Below are 12,951 nucleotides of genomic sequence, written 5' to 3'. Positions count from 1 at the left end.
TGCCACTTTTTACAGGGTTCCCGTTTACTAAGGCACTACCCAAAAGGCGCCACAAGAGGGCACTCCAACACAAGAGATGACCTATTTACACTGATGCACTTAGTAAACAGCCCCTACTTAGCCACTACATAATACAGTGATATTACAGTATACAAATTCACACGAATACTATGATTTGGCAGAAATACTATGACTGAGTAGTAATACTATAACATAACAGATTTCCTAAAAAAAACTATTAAATTGCAGTAATTCTATGACTTGGCAGAGATACTACGTTTTAGCACAAATACTATAACAACGCAGAAATACTATGACTTAGTAGTAATACTATAACATAACAGTTCAATGTTCTTGCACAAATACCACAATATGGCAGAAATACTATGTTTTAGCACAAATACTGTGATTTGGTATAAATACTATGATTTGGCACACATACTATATTCCGCAGATACACTATAACATAACAGATATGCTACAACTTAGTAGTAATACTATAACATAACAGAATTATTATTTGGGCACAAATACCACGATTTGGCAAAAATACTATGATTGGGTACAAATACTATGATTTGGCAATAATACTGCATTTTAACACAACTACTGAGATTTAATTGAAATACTATGATTTAGAAGAAATACTATTACTCCATACAAATACGATACTTTGGGACAAATACTATGTTTTGGTTCTAATACTATGATGTGCAACAAATACTATGATTTGGCACAAGTACTATGATTTAGTACAAATACTATGATTTGGCAGAAATACTATGCCTTAGTAGTAATACTATGACATAAAAGATATACTATGGTTTTGCAGACATACTATGATTTTGCACAAATACCATGATTTGGCACAAATGCTATGATTTAGCAGAAATACTATGATTGGGTACAAATACTATGATTTGGCAATAATACTGCGTTTTAACAACAACTACTGAGATTTGATTGAAATACTATGATTTAGAAGAAATACTATGACTCCATACAAATACGATGCTTTGGCACAAATACTGTGATTTGGCAGAAATACTATGACTTAGTAGTAATACTATAACATAACAGATTTCCTAAAAAAAACTATGAAATTGCAGTAATTCTATGACTTGGCAGAGATACTACGTTTTAGTACAAATACTATAACAATGCAGAAATACTATGACTTAGTAGTAATACTATAACATAACAGTTCAATGTTCTTGCACAAATACCACAATATGGCAGAAATACTATGTTTTACCACAAATACTGTGATTTGGTATAAATACTGCGATTTGGCACACATACTATGATTTGGCAGAAATACTATGCCTTAGTAGTAATACTATAACATAAGAGATATACTATGGTTTTGCAGACATACTATGTTTTTGCACAAATACCATGATTTGGCACAAATGCTATGATTTAGCAGAAATACTATGATTGGGTATAAATACTATGATTGGGCAGAAGTACCATGTTTCAGTACAAATACTATGATTTGGCAGGAATACTCTGGTTTAGCAGAAATACTCTGATTTAGCAGAAGTACTATCTTTTGGTAGAAATTCCTGCTAAAAGGTACTATTTCTGCGTTTTAGCAGAAATACTGTAATTTGGCATAAATACTATAATTTGGGATAAATACTATGATTTGGCACATATAATATATTCAGCACATATATTATAAAATAACAGAAATATTTGGCCCCAAAACCATGATTTTGCACAAATACCATGATTTTGCAAAAATACTATGAATTGGCAGAAATACTATGATTTAGCAGAAATACTATGATTTGGCAAAAGTACTTAGATGTAGTAGAAGTACTTTGCTTTAGCAGAAATACTATGATTGAGGAGTAATACCTAAACATAGGAGAAATATTGATACACAGACACACATACACAGACAGTAAAGGGAACAGGAGCTGTGGAGAGTCTGGGCTTGGTATATGTAGGTCAGTTAAATTAGCTGCACCTGCTGTAGTCAGCCCTTACACACACAGACACAGAGAGAGGTGTGAGTTTTCTTCAGTGTATTTCTGACATTCAGGATTCCCCTCGAACAAATGGCCATAATTTCCTAACCGTAGAGGCTAGAACGGTCATTCAGGCATCGTTTTATTCAGAAGAGATGAGGGAATCTTCAGGTCTTCATAATTCAGAGATAAAACATAAATTCTTAAAGATATATGACTTGTAATACACTGTAACTGAGTAGAGGCGAAGCAAAAACTGCCTTGACTTGCGCTCAAACAACCTTTGGTAACTCTAAATCTATATGGAGCATCAAAATCATTCTTTCACCGTAAGAAACAGCAGGCTTTGGTGAACAGTCATGGAAATTTTCAGGGCTCTGTGGAAATCCATCAAAAAGATATGACGAGAGAAAAAAGTGGTTCATTTCCAGAGATTGAAATCTGATGAAATCTGAGCGAGGGACAAATTTCCTACCCTCAAACAAGTCCAACTCATTTCAGAACGGTAATAGGTGAGAAAGAAATTCTTGAATTGTGAGCGTCAGGAGTGTCTGAACATATACGGGGACAAGCCTCATGTCTTAACTTCGCTTCGTTAAGGAGATATGACAATTTGAAAATGCCTCTCATTAGAGAAATCCAGCGGTGATTTTGAACAAACTCTCCATTGAGTTTATATGGAGAGTTTTCTGACTTTGTGTTACTCTGAGGAGATTTGCAAAATATCTATGAGTCCCACAACAATGATAGTGACATTTTCTGAAAGCCAGCAAAAATACCTACGTTTTGGTGTATAATTTGTGGGGCTTGAGTGGAAATTGAGCGAGTAGCAAGAAGTTGTTTGGACATGAAGAGAAAATTCAAACAGTTTCACTGTCCCCTCTGAGTTAATTGCATAGCAACCATAGCAACGCATGTATTTTCTGAAAAATCACAATTTTGCAACTGAAAACTCAAAGAGGGATAAGATTAAAACGGTAGAAGATCTGAAAAAGCTGAATCATACAGGAATAGCCAAATCATTTGAGAACATTTTAAAGTTTGAATGAAGTTTCTAGGTGAAAGTATGAGGCAGTAGTTAAGTTTCAAAGACAAGAAAGTTTTAGCAGAATTGTGGAAGTTTCCCATTCATTTCAATGGGACAAATTAAAGGAAAAAAGTGTAATATTTTAAAAAGTATAATAGTAATAAACACCAAAAGTCATAGCCGGCATTAGCAGAAAGAGCAGAACAGTTTAGAGTTTGAACGGTGAAAATAGCACAAAAATTGTGGAAGTAGATCCACGGCAAAAAGTGTACGGAAACACCCGGAATAATAAAGAATAAAGAGAAACAGGAACTCAATAGTGTGGATGCCTATTAAGGCATCCACACAATAAGTAATATTTTACTCTCAAATTCGGATGAGCAAAAGTAAACAGATAAAATTCACATTTCAAATAAACAGATGTTCACCTGAGTGGTGCACAGCTAAATGAGTAAGAGAACACGCTAAATGACATAAAACAAATGTTAGTTCTTTCTTTTTTTTTCTTTTTTTTTTTTAAAGCGAAAGGCTAAAGAGCTGAAATTGGTTTTAAATTGGTTTTAAAAATGTCAGAGGAGCAAATATAATGTGCAAATATAATCTGAGGCCTGTTTGTGCAGCTGGGGCTCTGGAGTCAGAGCTCAGTGAGTGACTGATGAGATTTTAAACTGGAGAAACATGTCATTTTCATGCAACAGCCTGAAGGAAAACATAATAAAACCGTATGCTGTGCAGTCACGTGAGCACTGCGTCTTCTGTGAGCGTTCGACTGAGCGCTGCAGGCCCTGTGGAGCCGAGTGGGATGTGGAAGGTAAACAGGATTCATTTAACCCTGATGGAAACAGGAGTGTTTGAACAGGATTCACATTAATCTTCCTTTTGTTCTCCTTCCATCGGGTGTGTTTGTTTGTCACATTGGAAACATTCATCAACTGTCTCCATCACAGAAACCTCATTATGTGCTGAAGCAGCTGTCTGTTATTGTGTGGACCACCATTCTTCGGCCAAGCACACATACACAGGGTCAGGGTCACGGTTAATGGGTCGGCACTGAATTACTCACAGGTGATGGAGCTCCAGTTACTGTACGTGTATTAAAAGCACAGCCAGCAAAATGTTTGTTTAGACTTAAGCTACAACACTCGAGTCCTTCAGTCTGCTGTTTTATGCCTTGGAGTCTGACTCGGACTGATGTCAATAACCGCGATTAGTCTTTTCCTGGCTCGAAATCAGTGTTTGGAGAGTGTTTTTAACATGGTTGGTCCTTGATTGGTATCTAATTTAAGTCTGCATTTTACTGCCACTTCTGCCCATTTGATAAATACGTAAATATATTTAGGTTTGGGTAAACCAAAGGATGAAGACACAGTTTCTTGCACAGTTTTCTTCCCTTTGGTCAAAGGTGAAAACCTCAAATTTTCTTAATGTGAAAAAACTGTGGATTCTTATTTTGTTGAATATGAGGAATGGGGTGCAGGACCTTTTTCAGTGCTGAGGAATGTGTTGAAGCCCGAGGTGGAGCTGTTTGATCCACGTCTGCTGACCCGTTCATGTTGTCTCAACTAATCCAGTGAAAGCTTCTACACCCATTCATGCAGTCTTATTTAGCTGTGTACTCTGCGGTCATGAGTCACTGACGCTGACTGATGCTCTGTGTGCTCATGTGCAGGTCTGCTGAGCTCACCTGTTTGTCTCAGGTGAGAGGGTGTGCTGGAAGGCGTGTGGCCCGGTAACAATGTGACTGTGTAAGTGTAAGCAGGAGTAGGCGTATAACGGTTCCTGTGTCCGGGCCACGGTGTGGTCATGCGTGCAGTTTAAAATTAAAGTGGAATTGTGTCACTGTTGTTTCATGTTATACCTCTTCATTTTAGTGTTGGTTATTAAAGAGGGCCAGTTATGATGATCTTGAACTGTCTTTTTACTCTGAAACTCCACTAAAGCATCTTTGTTTTTGCACATCACTGCAGACTTGAACTAGTCTTGATTTGAGGCGTCACAGATGTGAGGTTTCTCCTGCCTGGTGCATAAACCACCAGTGAGTCAGTCTTGTGTGCCGCTTCCTGTCCTTAAGCCTGAAGGTAGGGCTGGGCGATATGACCCAAAATTCATATCTCGATATTTTTTTAGCTGGATGGCGATATAAGATATATATCTCGATATTTTTTTTAAAGCCACAAGGTAAGAACAAAAAGAGTTCTTAGTCAAAGCTGTGTCCCAGATGTCACACGGGCACTTTTATTAACATAGAGCATAGATGTACATGAAAAAAACTACTCAAAAATAAATTATGAGCATTTATTAAATAATAATGCTCCATAAATAAGAGAAAACTATGTTGGTTTTGTGCATAACAAAGAGCTCACAATTGTGCAGTCAAAATGTAAACTAAAAGACGCTGAGCATAATAACAAAGACAGATTTCACAGCTGCTCTGTTCCCAAGTTTGTGACTGACAGCCTGGAGTTTGAAATCCGCTTTGTAACCATGTCTCTTAACAGGTGCCATTTATGGTCCTTATACACACACAGTAGGGTAATATTACGTTGAAGCACAGTACGTATTACTACGCGAGGCTCCTCGGTAGCCGTAATGCTCCGACAATCCATCAAGCGGTGCAGCTCCGTAGCTTACCAAAGTTGTACTGAAACATTTTTTGACAGATTGCTGAGCACCGTGTTCCACATAAAATCGGTTCGCGGTCATCAAGCACATCAGAATTCATACATAAGGCGCGCTGTCAATTTTTGAGAAAATGAAAGGATTTCAGGCCGTGCATGCCGTTAGCGTGGTTAGCTCGTTAGCACGTTGACGCCGTCCAGCCCCACGCACGGGGCGATGCACAGTAACTTGTTAACGGAGATTTGCCGTGTCCATCTTGTGGCTGCCTGCAGGTGAAGCGATGGGGGAGGAGGGGGAGTTGTGTTCAGTGAAGGAGAGGCGAGGCCGAGTAACGTTGTTTAGAGACAAAAGTGGACGAAAGAGAGGCAAACTTGTGGCCCACAACTATAATTATAATGTCCTGTGAAGGACATTTCTGGCTATGAAAACTGCGTTTCCAGCTATGGCAATTCATCAGGTTATGCACCATGGATTTGACCTTCAAGGTCAGGCTGTCCTCGTGGACTTTAACATCCCGAGGCAACCGAGAGACAACATTTAACGGTTAACCAGATACACCGACTTCCTGTTTTTCCTGTTTGCTTCCTTGCCTCTTCATCCATTCCCTGACAATGAAAATATCAAGTTGAACGAGCACCACACCATTGAGGAGACTCAGTGAAAGTGTTCCTGTGGACTAGGGCTGCCGCAAACAATTATTTTGATAGTCGACTAGTCACAGATTATTTTTGCGATTAGTCGACTAATCAGATCATCATCCATTGAACATAAAACGTACAGCTTATTGCACCAGCAGCATCTGCTCTTATATAACTATCATTAGCTTACAGCTTTAAGTGTTTAAGGTCTGTGCTAACTAAAAATAAAGACAAGATGATAGTTTATTAAATTTTAATGAAATTTGCAGATTGTTTCGGTGAAATTTAATAAACTCCTTGCTATCTAAAATATAACAGGACACCGGAGTAAATTCTCCAGCATCTCACACTTCTGATAATCAGCTGTCTGCTTGACGTTTATTCAGCTGTGTAAAAACTATAACTTTAATCTCAGCCAAACTGATTTACTCAGGAACAAATAAAATACAAAAAAAGCCAAACAATAACATTTTTAATTTATCTAAGTGACTCATATATATTTAACCTGAGTAGCGAAAGACGGCGGTGGGTTTGAAAACGATTTGCCGGGAGTCCGGTGTTCTCACCGGCTCTAGTGAGCCTAGCCCCCGGCTAGCTATCGAGCTAGTGGGTAACAGACGTCTCCGAAAACGTCAGAGCGCTTTTGAAAATATGTGGTGTCTTGATAAACTGAGCAGATATTTGAGGTTTACACAGCTACATTCTCGCTTGAAAATATGTTAAACGTTTATTTTGTGACCCAGAAAGAATAATAAGAGTAATATTAAAACTAAGTAGCTGCCGCCATTGTTGGAAACTGAGCTGGGCTGCGCTATGAATTCTGGGACAGAGCTACTTCTTCTTCTTCGGGGTTTAACGGCAGCTGGCATCCTTGTACACGCAGTGCTGCCATCTTCTGTTTCAGTCCGTTATTACACTCTTAAATCCTACTACTTATTCCTGCGTCTTTTGGGATCTTACAAAGCTTCAAACGACGCGTCGACTATTAAATCAGTCGTCGACGATTTTGATAGTCGACGTAATCGTGACTAGCCGACTAATCGTCGCAGCCCTACTGTGGACCGTGTGTCGGTTTTTAAAAGTGGTCCCTCCCAAATTTAAATCTTTCACAGATTTTCCTCCTTATAGTTTCCTAACCGTTTGTTCTCACTTGCTGGTAAAACCCAGGTGTCGATTACATTCATGTTCATTTTAGGTAGAGACACGGCACTTGGTGATATTTGGCCTCTGGTCATAAGAGGGGCTGTCAGAGCTGCTAAACAGGGGCCTGCTGTGCTGTGAATGACTCACGCTGACTGTCTCTGTGTGCTGCAGCAGAAACATTACAGGTCACATTGCTGCCAGGACTTTCACATAAAAGAAGTTCCTGCATTTATTCAGACATGAGAGAACAAGTGAAGCTGCAGGAACATTTATGTAACAGGGGCTGAGAGGGGGTTTTGTTCCCCCCTCAGGCATTTGTTTAGAAGAGGAGCCCCCCAGATCCTGACACGTCTCCTGATCTGTGTTGTTAGCAGATAACTGAGCAATACTCCTCCAAGACACAGGGAAACGGGATATGTGTGAGACCTGCCTAAATCCCTCATCATTTATAAAAAAGGTGGGGCTAATAGAGCATAGATGCTTGTATCCTCCACCTGCGCACCTTTCGGATATGTTATGATCTTGTGTTTCCTGCAGAAATAGTTTGTGGTGGTAAACCTTGTCCTTTTCTTCAGTTTTAACTGTTTTCTCTTTCTTCCTTTTCTCTCCAGTTTAAATGAGTAGTATATTAGTCAACAGGAAACTTTTGTAGTGTATTTATGTGTAAATAAATCATATGCACACAATAACTAGAGGATCAATATTCAACTGCTTCTTCAGTCAGTTCATGGATGGACTCCAGATCCAGGTAGTGATGGTAGACTGTATTCTGCTCAGCAGGCGAACCTGTTCTCTGGAGGTTAAGTAGGAGTAGACCGAACCTGAACTATGGTCTCCAGCTGCACTCTTTTAATCTAAGAGTAAAGAAAAATCTTCTGGAGAGCAGCTGAATGATATCAGACTGTCACAACAGCAACCTGATCAGCCTGCTGGTGGGAAACACTGGAAAGGGTAGGGCTGGCTGGTTACCAACTTTCAAAATAAGAGCGAGCAAGTAAAGTCTGTATGTAGGGAAATGCTGCTCAGAACAAACAGGTGGGTACCGTTCTCTGATTGGATCAAATTATTTAAAAGTTACCTCAAAGTAAAGGATGACTTTTTCTTTTACTGAAAGGTTAAAAATAAAGCCCGTTGCTGGTTCTGCTCTGGCATCTCTGTCTTTTGTTTTTCATTTGCCTGCGATTATACATGATGAATGACACAAGCAGATCTTCAATCGCCACAATTCTAATTTGAAGGGAGAGCTGGGAATTCGAGGAGACCCTGGCAGAGTCCCCAGTGTTCCCATCATAAACGTCCGGGTAGTAGTGTTGGTGGTGGGGGGACTCCATGTCATCCTTTCAGAGCCTCAGCCATTGTGACCTTGCCAGTTTGTCTCTGTTTTCTACACACGGACGCTCTGAAAGCAGTTTTTCTCTGCAGCTCCTGGAAACCACAGACAGACTCCCAGCAGCACCCTGGAAACCAGCACAAACCCCTCGACCCTATGCTGGTCTCAGTGGTGCATCAGCTTCTCTGTGGAGTCCAGCTTCAGTGAACAGTTTGAGCACTGTGCAGGAGTCTAATATCAGGCACTAAAAACAGGCTTTAGGCTTTGTGTTTCCATTTTCTCTGACTATCAAACTGAATCGTGTGACATTCATGACCGGCTTAGTCACTTTAACATCTTAGAAACTGCAAAAATGACTCGCATTAATCTTCTCGAGCTTTGAGAACTTTGGGAAAACCCTTCATCGCTGTCACCATCAGCTGGTTTCTGGTCCAGTCTGAGCTGTCATCAGGTGACCTATATCAGCAGGAACTCTGCTTCAGGCATTGGCCCATTTCAGCATCTCACTAGCCCACTGCCATACATTATCTCTGACCCCCGACCCCAAACTCAGAGGTCTCTCTGCTGTGATGATAGCAGCAGCTGTTTGTCTCCAGCTGTGACCATCAACTTGTTTCAGACTGGAGGCTGTGGGAGTCAGTACAGTTCTGTATGGGTCTTTGTTCCCAGCCGGCAAACTGTTAGCAGTGCGGCGTCACATGTGGGACTTGTTAGGGCAGTAATGGATTCAGCAGAGGCCTCTAGTGACCTTCAGTTCAGCCATTACTGTGCATTCACAAGGCAGATGTTTTTAACAGTGACCACATTCAGCCTCGGTGGCAGCAGGAGCCAAAAACGATCCTTCAGGACTTTTGATGCAAGCGTCCCTCGGTTACTGCTTGGAGTCAGCCGATGGACTCATCTGCAGCTGTTTTATACCTGATTTCAGTGAATACTTGTCAGAAACACTAGACATCCCAAAATTTGAGGAGACTGGAGAGCAAAAGGATTAATCACAGGACTGATAAATCAGCCGAATATTTCAGAGCATTTATTGATCGTCCGTGTTCTTGGACACATTTTCTCTGGGTTTACATGAAAACAAATAGCATGTCTGTTGTTTTCATTGTGGACACTTTGACCTGCTGGTGGAACTAAAACAAATCTTTTCGTGTGTGTGTGTGTAACTGAAATTCTTTGCATTGTTACTCAAACGTTCTACAACGTCTGAGAAAATGAGTGTGCATATTGTCCGTCTTGGCTTACTGTATTCAACATATGAATATAATTTTGGGCATCCTGAGCACACTCGATCTTATCTGATCTTGGAACCAAAGTGGGATGTTGCCTGTTTAGCACTCGCTCATAGACCACCTGGGAACTGTGCTGTAAGCTTAGGGGCGGCTGTTGGACGTCTGTTAGTCGGAAAGTTTGATCCACACTTCCTCCGGTCTGTGCCGCAAGATGCTGAACTCCTGGTTATCCCAGTGCATCCTTAATGTGTGTCTGAATAGGTAACTTTTGTTACTTTAGTGCACGAGTGGAAAATGTAATGTGATTAGAGTAATGCAGTAATTAACCAAACTGAGTCTTTTTAATAAGATTTGAGTGACTATTCTTTGCTGGGGAAAGGCTTTGCTCAAAAGGCTACAAGTGGAAAGTCTTTTCACAGGGGCTTTGCTTCATGTCTGTTCACAACAAAATTGACCTTTTTTAAACTTTTATTTAACAAAGAGGTCCTTTAATTTTTATTTTTTTTTGCCTCAAGGACAGAACATGAAGAGACATGAGACAAAAATAAGGACAAATCAGGACAAACAAGTAACTGAATACAAATACAGAGCCCAGCTTAGGAATGTCAGTATCATTCTTCAGTGCGAAGTAAAATGATACATGAAGGCTGAAGGTTGGTTTCTGCCATTATCAGTAAAACCGAACTGATCATAATGGAGTTGGGGCTGATAAACGACACCAGCTTTTTCCTGATACAGAACAAAGAGAAGACTTTAGAACAAACTGCGTCTGTTTGTATTATCAGAGTTTTAAAGTGGGGAAAAAAACGACACACGTCCACTCTAAAGAAATTAAAAGAGATAAAGTTAGCTTGGTATATTGTGTTACAGTTATCACTGTCTCATCGGTGTGCTGTGTTTATAGCTGGTAATACTGGAAAACAGGCCTGTCACATTCTGAGGAAGGTCCAAGTCACATTGACACAGCACTAAAAATCATGTTTTACTGTGTGGGAAGTTAAAATGAGCTGGGATTGGTTTAGAACGGCTTCTTTGAATCAAACTGTTTTAAGTCTCAGGAACACAATACAGAAAAATAAACCTGCTCGGAGCTATCAAGATTTCCCCTGACAGAGGATCCGTCCTCACCTGCTCCTTGTTGGGTTTTCCTGGGTTTTATTCTGCAGGTTGTGATGAAACTGGATTAACTTTGTTTGGTATTTAAATTATTTATTTGCAGTATTTGTAACTTGAATCTTGTTGATGTACCTTAAGTTCTGCCAGCAGAGAGTGACAGAGAGGTGAGGTGAGGAGGGCAGGGGGAGGATCCAGAGATGCATGATTGGCAGCTGGTGGGCGGGGCTTAACATGTGAGAGGCTAGACTGAGAGTTGCAGTGAATCAGACCTCACCGGAGGCGAGACACACGGCACACAGACAGACAGACGGGAAGAGAGGAGCTAAAATGGTCTTAAACTGGAATACACAGCGACTGACAGCACACTGCAAACATGGTAAGATCACACACTCAGTCTCCAACAGCAGTCTGCAGCACATGGTGTGTGTGTGTGTGTGTGTGTGTGTGTGTGTGTGTGTGTGTGTGTGTGTGTGTTCAGTCAAAAAGTCCTTGCAGTGACTGTGTGTGAGTGTGTTTGTGTGTGTGTGGTTTGGAGCAGAGTCTGTGTTCAGCTCAAATAAACCTCTAAATTCAAACCTCTTGAGTTCTGAGTTCAGACTCGCAGCAAAACAGAGAAAAGCAGAATCATCTGTTGGTTCAGCAGTTTAAAATGTCCATGATTGAAAAAGCAAAACAAATGCAATAAAACGAGTATGTAACAGTTCACAAAGACAGCTAAAGTGCAGTAAATAAAAGCAGCAGTAATGGTTTTTTTGGATGCACATTTAGTTGGAGTCCCTGTCTTCACCCTCTTGTGTTTTTCCAAACTCTCAGATCTTTATTTTAAAGTTTTTAAGTGTCAGTTTGTGGTTGAAGGTTTCCATAAAAAACCAAAAAACAAACAACCCCCCCAAAATTATGTATACCAGGACCTTTGTGTGTCTTTAATGAAGAGCTGCAACAACGTGAGGGCTTTTCTCTAGCCTTCAGAGAAACCTGGGGTTAAATGTAAAATGTGGTGATGTTTAATGCATTTAGATGTTGTGGGCTGTCATGATGCTGGTTTGGATTGTACTCCTGTTTTGTCCCTCAGCTCCTCCTGAAATCGGTTGTTTGTTTTGGTCCTGTGGTCAGTGCGTCACCTCTCAGGATTTCCTTATAGGCTTTAAACCTAGTTTGGTTTTCTTACTGAGCTGTTAGTAGATTTGTAGTTTTATTATTGCTGTCAGTTATGACTATTTAGCATCAGATGGACTTTTACCAAAGTAAGATCATTAAGGCCACAACGTCTTAAACTTACTGCAAATGGGAGTCCTCCTCACACACAAGAATAATTATGGAGTACCACAGGGTTCTATGCTAGGACCAATTTTATTTGCATTATGCATGCATTATATTATATTATTTGAAATAAAATAAATTTTCATCATTGCTATGAAGATTATATCAAGCTCTATCGATCCATCAATCCACACAACACAAAGTGATTAGATAAATTGCAGGAATATCTTGCTAGCAACAAAGAGTGAGCTGCAAAGTGACTCACTACGAGTGACTCACTTCCTGTGTGGAAGCCCCTTCACAGTTAGGAAGGAGGATTATCCAGGTGGTGCTCATTGGTTAATGACTTAAAGTCACACGTTAGCCAGTAAGCATGCGGCTTCACTGTCTACCCCTCATTTGTCACAGCTAGTGTCACACCTAACATCAGGATGGCAATGGCACAAAAACATCTCTGCCTCGTAATGGATTTAACTGACTGCCTGTTTGTGTCATGCTATAGAAACGTTGTAGTCTGTGTGTAAAGATGGCTTTAATATGGGGGTGAACAGAAGAGTGGTTATCATTTATTTTATGGTAGAACACTTAAATTTGTACCTGTAGTGTT

At 40.2% G+C, this 12,951-nt stretch overlaps 1 protein-coding gene across 4 annotated transcripts in view; it reads left to right on the top strand.

The window, feature by feature from the left end:
• The window catches only part of plekhg4 (pleckstrin homology domain containing, family G (with RhoGef domain) member 4), a 65,404-nt gene that overhangs the window by 9,350 nt on the left and 43,103 nt on the right, over positions 1–12,951 (top strand). For 2 of the 4 annotated variants that reach the window (XM_026176094.2, XM_026176103.2), the window contains exon 1: positions 11,319–11,460. The exons of 1 other annotated variant lie outside the window; for it this stretch is intronic. In XM_026176094.2, the coding sequence (XP_026031879.2) occupies positions 11,458–11,460 (3 nt within the window). In that variant the 5' untranslated portion in view covers positions 11,319–11,457. Of the gene's footprint in view, positions 1–11,318; positions 11,461–12,951 lie in introns of those variants that run through there. One more of the 4 variants, XM_080300770.1, reaches the window with a different exon arrangement.

Source organism: Astatotilapia calliptera, chromosome 1 (assembly GCF_964374335.1).
Source record: "Astatotilapia calliptera chromosome 1, fAstCal68.1, whole genome shotgun sequence".
Taxonomy (NCBI): domain Eukaryota; kingdom Metazoa; phylum Chordata; class Actinopteri; order Cichliformes; family Cichlidae; genus Astatotilapia; species Astatotilapia calliptera.
Note: the sequence above shows the minus strand (reverse complement) of the source record. Positions and strands in the feature narration are given on the sequence as shown.